The sequence below is a fragment of the Boleophthalmus pectinirostris genome, unplaced genomic scaffold (assembly GCF_026225935.1).
Source record: "Boleophthalmus pectinirostris isolate CB_2022bp ecotype Guang Dong unplaced genomic scaffold, ASM2622593v1 HiC_scaffold_11, whole genome shotgun sequence".
NCBI classification, from domain to species: Eukaryota; Metazoa; Chordata; class Actinopteri; order Gobiiformes; family Gobiidae; genus Boleophthalmus; species Boleophthalmus pectinirostris.
In genome coordinates, this window is record NW_026570994.1 from 15458278 (window position 1) to 15472447 (window position 14170).

General features: G+C 39.6%; 1 protein-coding gene across 2 annotated transcripts in view; it reads left to right on the forward strand.

The window, feature by feature from the left end:
• The window catches only part of mgat5 (alpha-1,6-mannosylglycoprotein 6-beta-N-acetylglucosaminyltransferase), a 177644-nt gene that overhangs the window by 88656 nt on the left and 74818 nt on the right, over positions 1 to 14170 (forward strand). For both annotated transcript variants that reach the window (XM_020917156.2, XM_055165367.1), the window contains exon 10: positions 9564 to 9697. In XM_020917156.2, the coding sequence (XP_020772815.1) occupies positions 9564 to 9697 (134 nt within the window). The remainder of the gene's footprint in view (positions 1 to 9563; positions 9698 to 14170) is intronic.

The window sequence follows — 14170 nt, forward strand, 5'->3', positions numbered from 1 at the left end:
ATTACATAAATTAGAGAGAAGAGTATGAATGAAAAACATGGCCATTTAAAATTGCACTGCATTCGTATTATTAATCAAATGTACTTCTTAATTTGCATCTAATCAAAATAGTGTCACATTAACCAACTTCCATTCTCCACTGATCACAAACTCGCCAAAATAATGCTATCGTAGTCCAGTTAACCTTACCTTAACCTTAGTCAAACCACCTTATTTTACCCCTGGTTTCTGCTACAATAAGTCTATTTTTATCTCTCCATTAACACCAACTCCCCAAACAGTCATGCCGGTGTCCACTGCTCCGCCGAGGGCCGTAGACTGGGCTTTCCTGGTTTTTGTTTTCTTTTTCTTTCTAAGCAGGAAAAGAAAATGAACAATAAGTCTACACAACACTAAAGTCTTCCGGTTCCTTAGGCTTGTCACCAGTTTTTGTCTGAAAATCCGTCCGTGGTCTTTGTAGGAAGTTGAGAAGTTGATTCATTTCTACATAATGCAAAATCCAGGTGCTATTTTTATGTATTTTCCTTTGTGCCATTGTCAAACCCACACACCTCTGGAAATACCATAACAAATACAAGGCCAAGGCGTTTTTCCAGGTCCTGGTTAAGATCTCTGTTAAGACATGTTATAGACCTGAGTTAGACCTTGTTTGTAGTTTGAAGATTTGGTTTAGAACTGACAGGTTTAGACTTTTTCTTTGTACCGATTTATGTCATGGTCCAGACCTGGTTTAGATCCTATTTTAACCTGGGTTGGGCCCTGGTTTTGTCTTGGTTTAGGTTCTGGTTTTTACCTGGTCTAGAACTGGCTAAGACCTTTGTTTAGACTTGGTACAGAACTGGTTTAGATCCTGGTTTGGTCCTGGTTTAGGCTCCAGTTTTGGCATGACTGATAACTTCCTAAAATCTTGTTTCAAACCTGGTTTAGTTCTGTTTTAGATCCTAGTTTCAACTAATAAACAGTTGACTGATTTCGCCGTGGTTTAGACCTGTTTTAGACCAGGCTTAGAGCTGGTTTAAACCTAGTTAAGATCTGGGTTAGACCTGGATTAGAGCTGGTTTAGAGCTGGTTTAGAGCTGGTTTAGAACTGGTTTAGTTTCTGTTTTGACCTGGGTTGGGTCTTGGTTTAGTCGTGGTTTAGGTTCTGTTTTTTACCTGGTCTAGAACTGGCTAAGATCTTTGTTTAAACTTGGTATAGAACTGGTTTAGGTCCTGATTTGGTCCTGGCTTAGATGCTCGTGTTGTCCTGGTTTAGTTTCCGGTTTTAACATGCCTCATAGATCTGAGTTTAAACCTAATAAACAGCTGATTTCAACGTGGTTTAGTCCTGGTTTAGACCTGGTTTAGACCTGGTTTAGACCTGGTTTAGCCCCAGTTTAGCCCAGTTTAGCCCCGGTTTAGACCTGGTTTAGACCTGGTTTAGACCTAGTTTAGACCTGGTTTAGCCCCAGTTTAGACCTGGTTTAGACCTGGTTTAGCCCCAGTTTAGACCTGGTTTAGACCTGTTTTAGAACTGGTTTGGACCTGGTTTAGACCTGGTTAAGATCTGGTTTTGAACTGGGTTGGGCCTTGGTTTAGTCGTGGTTTGGGTTCTGATTTTTACCTGGTCTAGAACTAGCTAAGATCTTGGTTTAGACTTGGTACAGAACTGGTTTAGATCCTGGTTTGGTCCTGGTTTAGATGCTAGTGTTGTCCTGGTTTAGGTTCCGATTTTGGCATGTCTTATAACTTCCTAAAATCTTGTTTCAGATCTGGTTTAGTTCTGAGTTTAAACTTAATAAACAGCTGATTTCGACGTGGTTTAGTCCTTGTTTAGACCTGGTTTAGACCTAGTTAAGATCTGGTTTAGACCTAGTTTAGACCTGGTTTAGACCTGGTTTAGACCTGGTTTAGACCACTTTTAGACCAGGTTTAGAGCTGGTTTAGACCAAGTTAAGATCTGGTTTAGACCTGGTTTAGACCTGGTTTAGACCTGGTTTAGACCTGGTTTAGACCTGGTTTAGACCTGGTTTAGACCACTTTTAGACCTGGTTTAGAGCTGGTTTAGACCAAGTTAAGATCTGTTTTTGACCTGGTTTAGACCTGGTTTAGACCACTTTTAGACCAGGTTTAGAGCTGGTTTAGACCAAGTTAAGACCTGGTTTAGACCTAGTTTAGACCTGGTTTAGACCTGGTTTAGACCACTTTTAGACCAGGTTTAGAGCTGGTTTAGACCAAGTTAAGATCTGTTTTTGACCTGGTTTAGACCTCTTTTAGACCATTATTAGACTTGGTTTAGTCCTACTTAAGATCTGGTTTAGAACTAGTTTGGACCTGGTTTAGAACTGGTTTAATCTGGAACTGGAAGAACTGGTTTTCTCACCTGTTGTAATTCATCATGGTAAAAAAACAAACAAAAAAAGATCAGATTAAACTTGAGTAACAGAGCTTCAGACAGAGCAGTGCCTACAGTTAGCTTCACACATCAGCTGCAAAGTCTCACATTTGTTTTTGAAGAATCCTTGATACAGTGCCATTTTATAGTGGGGCCTATGTTTTTTCCATTACTGTACGACTAAAGCGCTCAGAGCCACTAAACTCTTCCACAGTCTCTCCTCCAGGACTCCCTCTCTCTATCCATTATCTGTCTGTTTTTTCTCCCCCTGTTCCTCGTCTCCCAAAGTCTCGTATTATGTTTGTCTTCAGTTGCCTTTGTTGCCTTAAAGCCCCCAAATCCCTCAATTCCCTGCGCAAGGCCATCGCCATCTTCTCGAGATTTTATTTTTCACTTTTTGAAGACGCTCCGTGGGGTAGAAGCACATATTCTTGTATCCAATTTGTGTTACATTTTGTTAAAGGTGCACAGTTTTACTTTTTAGTTTGGGGTTCGTCACCTGCTTGTTTCTATGGATATGACATAATTTGGACAACGCAATCAAATATTCAGATTAAATTTTCGTATACAAAGTTTTTAATAATCTAGCTCCATCTCCTCTAATGGAATTTGTGAAAAGAAATTGAAATCGGACAACAAAAGCAGCTCTAGAGGTGACTGCTCTGTGCCGTTTAGGAAAAGTGCTTTGGCTTATCGAGCAGGTCAAACATGGAACACGGTGCAGCTCATTTTAGCATTTTTTTTATATATATATTGAGGGGTTGTTGGTTTAACTCTTGACTTTGAACTTCAAATGAACAGAACATGAATAAATCGCATGTACGGGCGACCGGCAAATAGTTGTTGAAACGGGCATTGTTTTAACGTTACGGAATTACAGGGCAGTAATTACACACGGGCAGGTCAAGACTAAACCAGGAGTAAACCAAGACTACGCCACGACTGTGTGGGTGTGGGCAGGTGCGGGTCTCCAAAAATGGACCCGTGCAGGACTCAGTGAGTGTGCCGTTGTTATGTAGTTTTGTGTGATTGTTGTTGTACTTTTCCCTGTCCTGTAGATAATTTTACATCAACCTGCCGAGGGATTGAAGATAGAAATGATGCACGCTGGCTATAATCTTTACATATTTTAAATGTTCATTAATATGTGCTGTCCCTTTACAAATAAAGAAATAAGAAAGTTAGGAATAAGAAATGTCTGCCTTACTTTTATTCAATTACAGGTGGTTTTATTGCTCAAAAATACCTAAAAAACAGGCATTCCGACTGTGCGTGGGGTCACCTCTCCACAGATCTGACCTGTAACTTGGTCTGGTTTGGTCTCTATTAAGATCAAAATGTGAGTCCCTGCCAGGCCGAAGTTACAGGTCACATCTGTGGAGAGGCAAGCCCGCTTACAGTACGAATACCTGCATTTTTGAGCAATAAAGACACACATACATAATTGAATAAACACAAAACTGATCCGTTTAATGCCATACTGTGTAACATTCCAGTCAAAGCAATGACATCTCTGCGAAAACAAGCATGTCGCAAACCCCCACCGCCAAAGTTACAAGTCACATCTGTGGAGAGGCAACCCCACTCACGGTACAAATACATGTTTTTCAAGGTATTTCTGATCAATAAGGACACACACATAATTGAATAAACACACAATTAATGCCATACTGTGTAACATTCCTGGCAAAGCAGTGACATCTCTGCGAAAACAAGCGTGTCGCAAACCCCCACCGTCAAAGTTACACAGCGTACCTTTACGTAATTGCACTTGAACACGAAATATTACATCATTTTTGAGGCAGTTATAGAAAAATAGGTAATTACATACAATATTACTCCATTATTTTTTTGCGACATCCCATCGTAGAAGTTACACAGTGCACCTTTGGAAAACTTTTACCAAACACCTAATATTAAATGACTTTTGAGACAGCGTATAATGGAATAATATATTACGCCGTTATATTTCTGCGACATCCCATAACTCCTTTGCCATTGTGTGATAAAAGTGTATAGCCTTATTTGTATGGGAGATGCTCGGCGCTTTGTCTGGAGCCTGTTCTGTCTCCGCTCCCGAGTTTCCTCATTGTTCCGTCACATTTAATCCTTTCACGCTCAAACGTAATTGGGTTGAGGCTCCGCAATTTTATCTGCATTAGAAGAGCGCCGGAAAATATGTCAGGAATATTACGCTAGCGCAGTTTTACAGCTAATAATCGCAAAGTGGTTAAAGTGAATCAAGTGCGGAGGTTATAGTGTTGTCAGAAGTATCGAAAGTCAGGCTCTTATAGATACTTAAACTAATATCGAGACTAGATACTTGTTACAACATGAAATTAAAGGTCTCGCGTGAGCTTTAAACCGTGTTATAATGTTGTTTCCTCTTCATAAACAGACCTGGAGTTGTGTTTTGTTTTCGTTCACGTGTGTTTGAGTCATCCTGCATTATCAGTCTGTCTGCATTTCCAAAGCTCAAAATGCTCTGTTCCACCTTATGATGTCATGAAGTAGTTATCAAGTTACCTTTTACCTTTTAGTTCAGTAGAGATTGGAAATTCCGGGGCTGAAATTAACCAAATGATTCTAGTGAAGGTGTGTGGAGTTTAGTAACACAGTGGAGCACTTTTAGTATTACCCATGACATCACAAGTTTGAGAGAATAACCTAAATATGCAGGGTTTGTGCGTTAATTAAACAAGTGTGAATAAAACAAAACACAACTCCAGGTCTGTTTGTGATGAGGAAACTTTATTATAACATAGATCAGAAAACAGCGTAATATGAGCTGGGGATGGGCGATATCTTGATATTTAAAATCAAGATATTTTTTAACTTGATATGGATTCTGACATGTCGTATGTATGAGACCGGTATCTACTGCCATGAATGCTGAAAGTTGGTGCCAGCAAATGAACCTTTTCCACCATGTACAGTCAAGGCCATCAGCAGCACATGCTTTGTAACAGAGAGAACACTCATATTCCACCGAGTCGTGTCCTTTAGTCCAACAGTGCTTACAGTTTATGCAAATGAGCCTTGTGGTTTTTAGTTCCTGTAAAACGTAAACAAATGTGGCAAAGCTGCATTAAACACATTATAATCTGAAATGGGCTGATGTGCTTCTAGAGTCGTTATGGTTTATATGTTGTTAAAGTTTAGTAATGTTAAAGTGTAAAGTTTAGATTTTAATGAATAATCTGCTGCAGTGTAATTTGTACAATAGTGTTTGGAAACGTTGGGTTTGATCCGTGCAGTGGATTGTGGGATACCTCACAGCGCTTTCCTCTGTTAAAGGATCTCATGGTTCTGGTTATCATGCGGTTAATGCAAAGATGGGCTTGACTTGAGTTGAAAAGATGGATTATTTATTTTATTTTATTTATTTTACAGTTAAATTATTATTTTTGAATACAGGGATTTTTTTTTAAATGCCGTAGAAGCACTTTGTTCCTACATGAACTGCCTACCTCTTTGCACTTCATTAAAAAAGACCTTGTGGATTTTGGCGTATTTGTTTTTGCAGTTTGCAGCTTTGGGGGGTTATTTTTCCTCTACAGATATCTTTGTGGTATCAGAATCGGTATTGAACATTGAGTTTATTCCTTAAAGGTTGTATAGAGGATTTTTAAGGGAAAAGAAATACAGCGACAGTCCTTTTTCCTCTTGTTGTGCATGTGTGACACCACCTTCCTCTTCCACAGGTCCCTAAGTAGAAACATCTCCTCCCGCCTCCTTACTCTAGAAATCATGCTTGTTTACAGCCAGTGCATGTTCAAAATTACTGTTGAAGTGACCTGTCTAGAAATAATTTAGCGACCGACACGTCAGTTTTTAGATCCTTTGTCTGCGTCATTTGCACAATCGCTGGACGAGCTCTTCTCCAAGAATCACCTCAGTTTGGCTTTGCTCCTTTTCCCCTTCTCTTCTTCTTTCAGCGACCTCAAAAAACACTTTCTTTTGCGGTGAACTGGTCGTGGATTCTCGTCCGCCATCTCAACAAACTTTGTGCAAACTGCGAGGAAGTTTAAAAAAATCTCTAAAAACCGCTGCATAAACCACGTCATCCCCGCACGCCGGCAAGTCAGTTACACTAGAAACGTAGGGAGTTTGATTGCGAACTTTAAGAGCCAATAGAAAATGAGGCAGCCTTGTTATCTATTGGCTGATGTTTATCTGGCCTCACTATGTCCACAGTTGATAGATTTTCATTCTTTTTTTTTTTTTTGGTCATCATAATTACAAGGCTGCATCTCCATAATAGTATTTTAAACTTTCATTGACAATTTGAAACTAAAAAAAAAAAATCCTCTATACAACCTTTAATATTGAAATCAAGTTTTAAATTGTCGTATCGTGACAACACTATGTGCTCGTTCTCAGCTGTCTGCGCTTCATATCTCTCTGACAATTGATTTAAAATGTAATTCTCTCCCATTTTGCATAAACCATCTTATTAATTGGAGCGTCTGCTGCCGTCCCATCTGTTTTGTCTCAAGGCTGTAGCTCGTAGCCGCCCTTTCAGACGGATAATATGACTGGAAAAAATCTGAAATGTGCGCTGTGTAACTTTTCGGGTGGAGCGTCCGACGTCCGTCAAATGTTTTTCTATTATTCTATTATTGTTTTGTCTGGAAAGTTTCACAGTACAGCGTTAAACCTTTCTGTGCACCTTTAAACTTTTCATAACGGTTAACTAATGGAGCCTCTGGGAGTATTTTGATATAACCACGCACACTTAGTTTTAAAGGATTTCAAGGGTAATTGCTTTTGAAATTTAAGTGTTTTGCTCCTTGGAAATTGGTTAAGATTCAGCTGAAACATTACGTGAAAGTCCTAAAGTGCTTTTTTTTAATCTATTTTCCTTTCCACCGTTGTCAGATCATCACAGGTCTGGAATATGAGACCACTGCGATTTTCCTGGTCCTGGTTTAGATCTGGACACGACCTGGTTAGGACGTCTGTTCGGAATTTGTGGAGACATCTTTTTGGATCTGGGGTCCAATTGGATCAGATTCTGGTCTGGACTTATTTCAGGTTTATTTATTCTAAGCAGTGAAAGCTGTTATTTATAGTTTATGCAGATGACTTCACAACCTTTGGGACTCGAGTGTCAGTGGCGATAATGACCTTTTCTCCTGTGAAAACTCGAGAGACACAGAGGACGTAGAGGAAGAGGAGAGGAGAGGTAGGAGAGAAAGAGAGAGAAGAGGAAAGAGGGAGAGAGGGGAGAACGGAGAGGAGAGGTGGGGATAGAGAGAAAGAAGAGAGGCAAGGGAAAGAGACAAGAGAAGGGGGGAGGAAAGAGGGAAAGAGGAGAGAAGAGAAAGGTCAGGAGAGAGAAGGAGGAGGAGGAGAAGGCGAAGAAGGAGGAGGAGAAAGAGAAGGGAGAGGAGGAGGAGAAGAAAGAGGAGGAGGAGAAGGAGGTGAAGAAGGAGGAGGAGGTAAAGAAGAAGGAGGAGGAGAAAGAGAAGGAGGAGGTGGTGGAGAAGGAGGACAAGAAGGAGGAGGAGTAGAAGGAAAGGAGGAGAATGAGAAGAAGGAAGATGAGAAGGAAAGGAGGAGAATGAGAAGAAGGAGGATGAGAAGGAGGAGGAGGAGAAGGAGAAGAAGATGAAGGAGGTGAAGAAGGAAAAGAAGGGGAAGGAGGAGGACAAGAAGGAGAAAGCGAAGAAGGAGGAGGAGGTGAAGAAGGAGAAGGAGGAGGACAAGAAGGAGAAAGCGAAGAAGGAGGAGGAGGTGAAGAAGGAGAAGAGGAATTAGGAGGACAAGAAGGAGAAAGCGAAGAAGGAGGAGGACAAGAAGGAGAAAGGGAAGAAGGAGGAGGAGGTGAAGAAGGAGAAGGAGGAGGACAAGAAGGAAAAGGAGGAGGACAAGAAGGAGAAAGCGAAGAAGGAGGAGGAGGTGAAGAAGGAGAAGGAGGAGGACAAGAAGGAGAAAGCGAAGAAGGAGGAGGAGGTGAAGAAGGAGAAGGAGGAGGACAAGAAGGAGAAAGCGAAGAAGGAGGAGGAGGTGAAGAAGGAGAAGGAGGAGGACAAGAAGGAGAAAGCGAAGAAGGAAGAGGAGGTGAAGAAGGAGAAGGAGGAGGACAAGAAAAAGGAGAAAGCGAAGAAGGAAGAGGAGGTGAAGAAGGAGGAGGACAAGAAAAAGGAGAAAGCGAAGAAGGAGGAGGAGGTGAAGAAGAAGGAGAAGAAGGGGAAGGAGGAGGACAAGAAGGAGGAGAAATCGAAGGAGGAGACGGAGAAGAAGGAGAAGATGAAGGTGGAGGAGGATGTAGACAGAGGGAGGGAGATGAAGAGAGGAAAAGCAGAGGAGATAGAAGAAGAGGAGAGTTGATCAAATACAGGATGTTTTGAGTTGCAGGGAGTTAACTATGCCAAATTAAAAGTGATTTTATGAGTTTCCCCTTTTGCTTTTTGCTCTATATCAGTGGTCGCTACAGTAAATCTGTCACATGCTCACTTTTTTTTTTTAAACAGATGCCCTTCCAACCAGAGAGGACAATGTACAGAACAACTCTGAGTGTGATTTTACTACTTTGAGTCTGTCCAGTAGGTCTCACGACACAGAATTAACATGCAAACATTTACCAGAATGTGGAAAGGCTTCAGGAGAAACCTCGAAACCGGGAAGAAATTAAAAGTTTACATGTTTCTAAGTCGTGTAATTACGCAGACATTGTTTCATTTGCAATTTGTGTAATTTGTGTATGTAATTAGTGACATAATAGCATCGTATAAAAGCCTTTCTAATGTCTCAAGATTTAGGCTTAGACAAACCTTAATGATCCACAAAGGAAATTACTTGTAGCTCACAAATTACAACATAATAACAAAGAAAAAAAAAAACTGAAAAATAATTTAAGTGGCAAAAATAGGAAAACACAAAAAACGACCGCTGGGAGAGATTCGGTGAATGTGAAAGGTTTTATTGCTCAAAAATATCTTGAAAAACAGGCACTTTTTCAGTATCGACACCTGCTCAAAGTTTCGATACTCGTTTTCGTGTTTGGTTTCTGTGCATAGGTGCCTTTTGTTTGTCTTGCATCTGCGGATCTGTGTTGTTTAGACCTGATTTATGGCCACTGTTAAAGTTTTATTGATTTTTAAGTGGGTGTAAGTTGTAAAGTGCGAAAGCCGGTGTTATCCTTGCGTATATATAAAACTATTGTGTCTCTGCGTTTGTGTAGGTGCATGCTGAGGGTGCTGGACTCCTTCGGGACGGAGCCAGAGTTTAACCACGCCCACTACGCCCAGTCTAAAGGCCACAAGACGCCGTGGGGCAAGTGGAACCTCAACCCACAACAGTTCAACACCATGTTCCGTAAGTACTTTTAGAAGAACATTACATTTAGTTAGGAGGATTTCTACACATATTGCTTCCATATTAAAAATGTACACAATATTTGGCACAGATATTTTAATGGTTTTTTTTCTCAATACTATACGTTTGCATAACTTAATTAAGAGTGTTCAAAAATATCTAAATATCAATATATCGTATCGCTTAATATGATGATACAGTATTGATATCGGGGACTGCTGTATCGATATATTGGCAACAGTATTTTTTGGTATATTTTAGTATATGATTTTGTTACAGTGCTACAGTTTAGTTGCTTGTTTAGGGAAAGGAAACTTGTTGCTGCAACAAATTTGACATTTTCATTGTTTGGATGATTTAAAATGTTTGTGTTTCATTTTAACTTTGCACAAGAAGCGGTTTAACAAAGACTTTTAGTATCACAGCCATGATTTAGCCTTTATTTTTATTGAACTGTAACGAATGGATTTGAAATATATCGCACTGAATCAAAAGTGCACTGTATCGAGATATGTATCGTATCGACAACGTCTTAATGATACCCAGCCCTAGATATCGGGGGACTGCTCTGTTGATATATATGTATCAACAAGAGTATTTTTTTGTATATTTTACTAAATTACTTTGTTACAGCGCTACAGTTTTGTTGTTTATTTAGGGGAAGGAAACTTGTTTATGCGACAAATTTGACATTTTCATTGTTTTGATGATTAAAATGTTTGTGTTTCATAATCACTTTGCACAAGAAGTGGTTAAACAAAGACTTTTAGAATCACATCCATCATTTAGTTATTATTTTTTATTGAACTGTATGGAATCGATTTGAAATATATCCTACTGAAAGGAAAGTGCACTGTATTGAGATATGTATCGTATCCTGGCCTATATATCGTATCGGCAACTTCTCAATGATACCCAGCCCTAAACTTAATTAACTTAAAGTCATGATAAAATGCTGTTACCTCCTCAAAAACAGACCTGGAGTTGTGTTTTGTACTACGTGACATCAAAATTTGGTGTGTTTTGTGTTTAAGAGAAGAACTCAGCCTAAATAACAACAACAAATATCGAATATCATATCGACTCAAAAGCTCCAAAGGTGTGTACTGCGATTCTGCTCCCACCACTGCTGAAAAAGCCAAGCAAACAGGACCAAAAATCCTTTACTCATTCAAGCGTTTTCAATTTAGAAGTAACATAAAAATCAATAATTAAACAAACAGTCAGAAATATTAGTATAAAATCGTCTTATATATCAGCTTTTGTGATTACTGCGTCTACTTTTAACACTACAACTGTACTGCTATCATGTTATACTCATTACTGCAGTATGTGTGTTATTTTCCACTTGATTCGAAGTATAAAAGTTGTTGTGAAATCCAGCGCGTTGCTTCTAATGGAAAGTCATCATCAGGCGGGATTAAAGGCAAAGTAATGGTCCGGAGTAGAGTCCATTTTGAGTGATTATGAATGTAGGACATGAGGGTTTTATCACTCTAACTGCTCCTGCTGCAGCCATCAGACCCGTTTTTGCTTTTAACTCTTTTATTTTCAGTTTATTTTGGCAGTTTATTGGTGTAGATGAATTTGAAGTAGCAGTATTTGTTATTCAGTTTGTTCAGTATCATTTCGAAGCCTCACCTCAACTTTTCTTTTGTTTTCTACTTACTTGGAATGAGGAAAACTTGTGTAATTCTCTAGAGACAGGAGCTCATTAGTACAATAAAATATTTATTTAAAACACAATATGTTTCTTAATTGCGTATGTTGTACAAAGTGGAATCTATTTTCAGTAAAACCTTATAATAATTCCCTTGTTACATTAGATTTAACATTATAACTATTTATTCAAGTAAAAGCAAACATTATACATTTATAACAGTATACTACAGTAAAGTACTTATGATTGTGACAGTAATAGTAGCAGCATCAGAAGCAGTAGTAGTGGTAGTGGTAATAGTTGTAGCTGTAGTTGTAGTTGTAGTTGTAGTTGTAGTAGTTGTTGTAGTTGTAGTTGTAGTTGTAGTAGTTGTAGTAGTTGCGAACTGAAAGGTTTTCATTCCGCACTCTTCTCTCCAATTTATGTCTCTCTTTTTTAATTTTAACCTTTATGATTATTTATGTTTTGATTTGTTTTTATTATGATTTTAATGTATTTCTTATTCTGTAAAGCACTTTGAATTACTTTGTGTATGAATTGTGCTATACAAATAAACTTGCCTTGCCTAGTTTTTGTAGTTGGAATTGTAGTTGGAGTAGGAGTAGTAGTAGTAGTAGTTGTAGTAGTTGTAGTTGCAGTTGTAGTAGTTGGAGTAGTTGTTGCAGTTGGAGTTGTAGTAGTGGTTGTAGTAGTTGTTGTTGTAGTTGTAGTTGTAGTTGTAGTAGTTGGAGTAGTTGTTGCAGTTGGAGTTGTAGTAGTGGTTGTAGTAGTTGTTGTTGTAGTTGTAGTTGTAGTTGTAGTAGTTGGAGTAGTTGTTGCAGTTGGAGTTGTAGTAGTGGTTGTAGTAGTTGTTGTTGTAGTTGTAGTTGGAGTTGTTGGAATTGTTGTTGCAGTTGTTGCAGTTGGAGTTGTAGTAGTGGTTGTAGTAGTTGTTGTTGTAGTTGTAGTTGTTGGAATTGGAGTAGTTGCAGTAGTAGCAGGAGCAGGAGTAGTAGTAGCAGTAGCAGTAGTAGTAGCAGTAGCAGTGTTCCCAACAAAAGAACTTAAATAGGTCTGTGTAATTAATAGAAAAAGGATTCAGATCAGAGTGCACGAGTAAAAGCATGTGTTTTATTGGAGCAGAGTTCAGACTTTTGAGAAAGAAATTCGACTTTTTGTGTGTTAAACTTCATTAACTCAAAGCCTGTGTTGTTTATGTTCAGGAAAATAATATTCAAAGCACTATTTTAATACAACAAAATATTAAACTGAAAACCGTGATTGAGCAATACACATTGTTGGGAAATAACTGAATACATGCACCGAAAATACATATTCCGGATACAGTTTTTGAGTCCCTTTGAGTTACTTTTTCATTTGGCTGTATCCAGATTACAGTTACTTTTATAAATGACTGTACTTTAAACTGCACAGTATTATTGAGAAAACTAGAAAACAGCTCTTGCACGTGTGATTTTTAGTCTCTAATTGGTCATAAACAAATGCACAAACAACAAAAATAAAGCTATTAGTAATTATATCATGTTTTTTTTTTAACTCAATGTAAATGTATTCTATGTATTCAGAAGGCAGTACTCTGATCCCATCGCTGTCAATACATGTGTACGGGGATAGTCATGTATTGTGTAGAATCCCCCTTAGCGGAGGCCCCTCTCTCCACTGGGGGTTGACCTTCTCCCTGTAGCTCGGAGAAAGTGTAATGTTATCCCAGTATTCCCTTTGGACAGGTGATTCCCGGTGTGTCTGAGGTCCTGGTACTTTTCTTTAGCCCCTTTGTCCTGGAGCCGGAGTCTGTCTCTCTCTCTCTGCGGCCTTAAGAGCAGCAGGGTGAGATGATATCGGCTCTGGCTCTGTGTTAAAACTAGAGGCATCACTTCCAACCACAGGGGAACAGAAAGACTAGCTGTAAGTATTGTACTACACAAGTCTCAGGCAGCACGCTACAACCTCCGGGTACTTTAAAACGCCCGTGTTACGATATTTCCTGATCTATGTTATAATGTCGTTTCCTCATCACAAACAGACCTGGAGTTGTGTTTGGTTTCATTCACACCTGTTGAAAACACAAACCCCATCCACACTAGGACGTATTTGAGTCGTTTTCGTTGTGGATGCAGTGTTCGTCCACACTAATCCGATGGAAAACGGCTCCAGAGACGGAACGATCTGGTGCCGCCAGCTCCCACGAATTCATCTGAGAATGGATCTGATCTGGCACCGTGTGTACCCCTGAAAACGCTGATACGCTGACGTAGGAGCTCTAGTTGCCGTCCTTTTTGTACCATGTCACTGTGATTTGCGCCTTCCTGATTCGCTGGGTTTGTGACATCGGTCATGTGACGCTGTTGCGGAAAACAGTTTAAACAAACCACAGACAAACGGGAAACAGTTTAGTCATGCTCGTCTTAAATCGTCTCATCTTATAATCCAGTGTTACGTTCATTAACAACTGAACCTCGTCATCAGTCCATGAAAAGACTGTTTTCACGCTTGCCATCTTCCTTGGCTCAAAATCGGCTGCTGCAACTTCAGACACGGTACTCTGCTTTGTTTTTACCGCCCGTGACGTTCTGATGACGTGACGCCAGCCTAGTCATGTGATTAGCGTTTCAGGCGGTTTTGCGTTACTGTGTGGATTGGGAAGGCTTTGATTGTGGACACAGAAACGACGTGTCTGGACGCAAATTGTTTCCGATATGGTGATTCGTTTCAGTGTAAGTTCTTCTCTCAAACTTAAAAAAAAACCCTGTTGTGGTGATACAGGAAGTGCTCCACTGTGTTTTTAAACTCCACACACCTTCACTAGAATCATC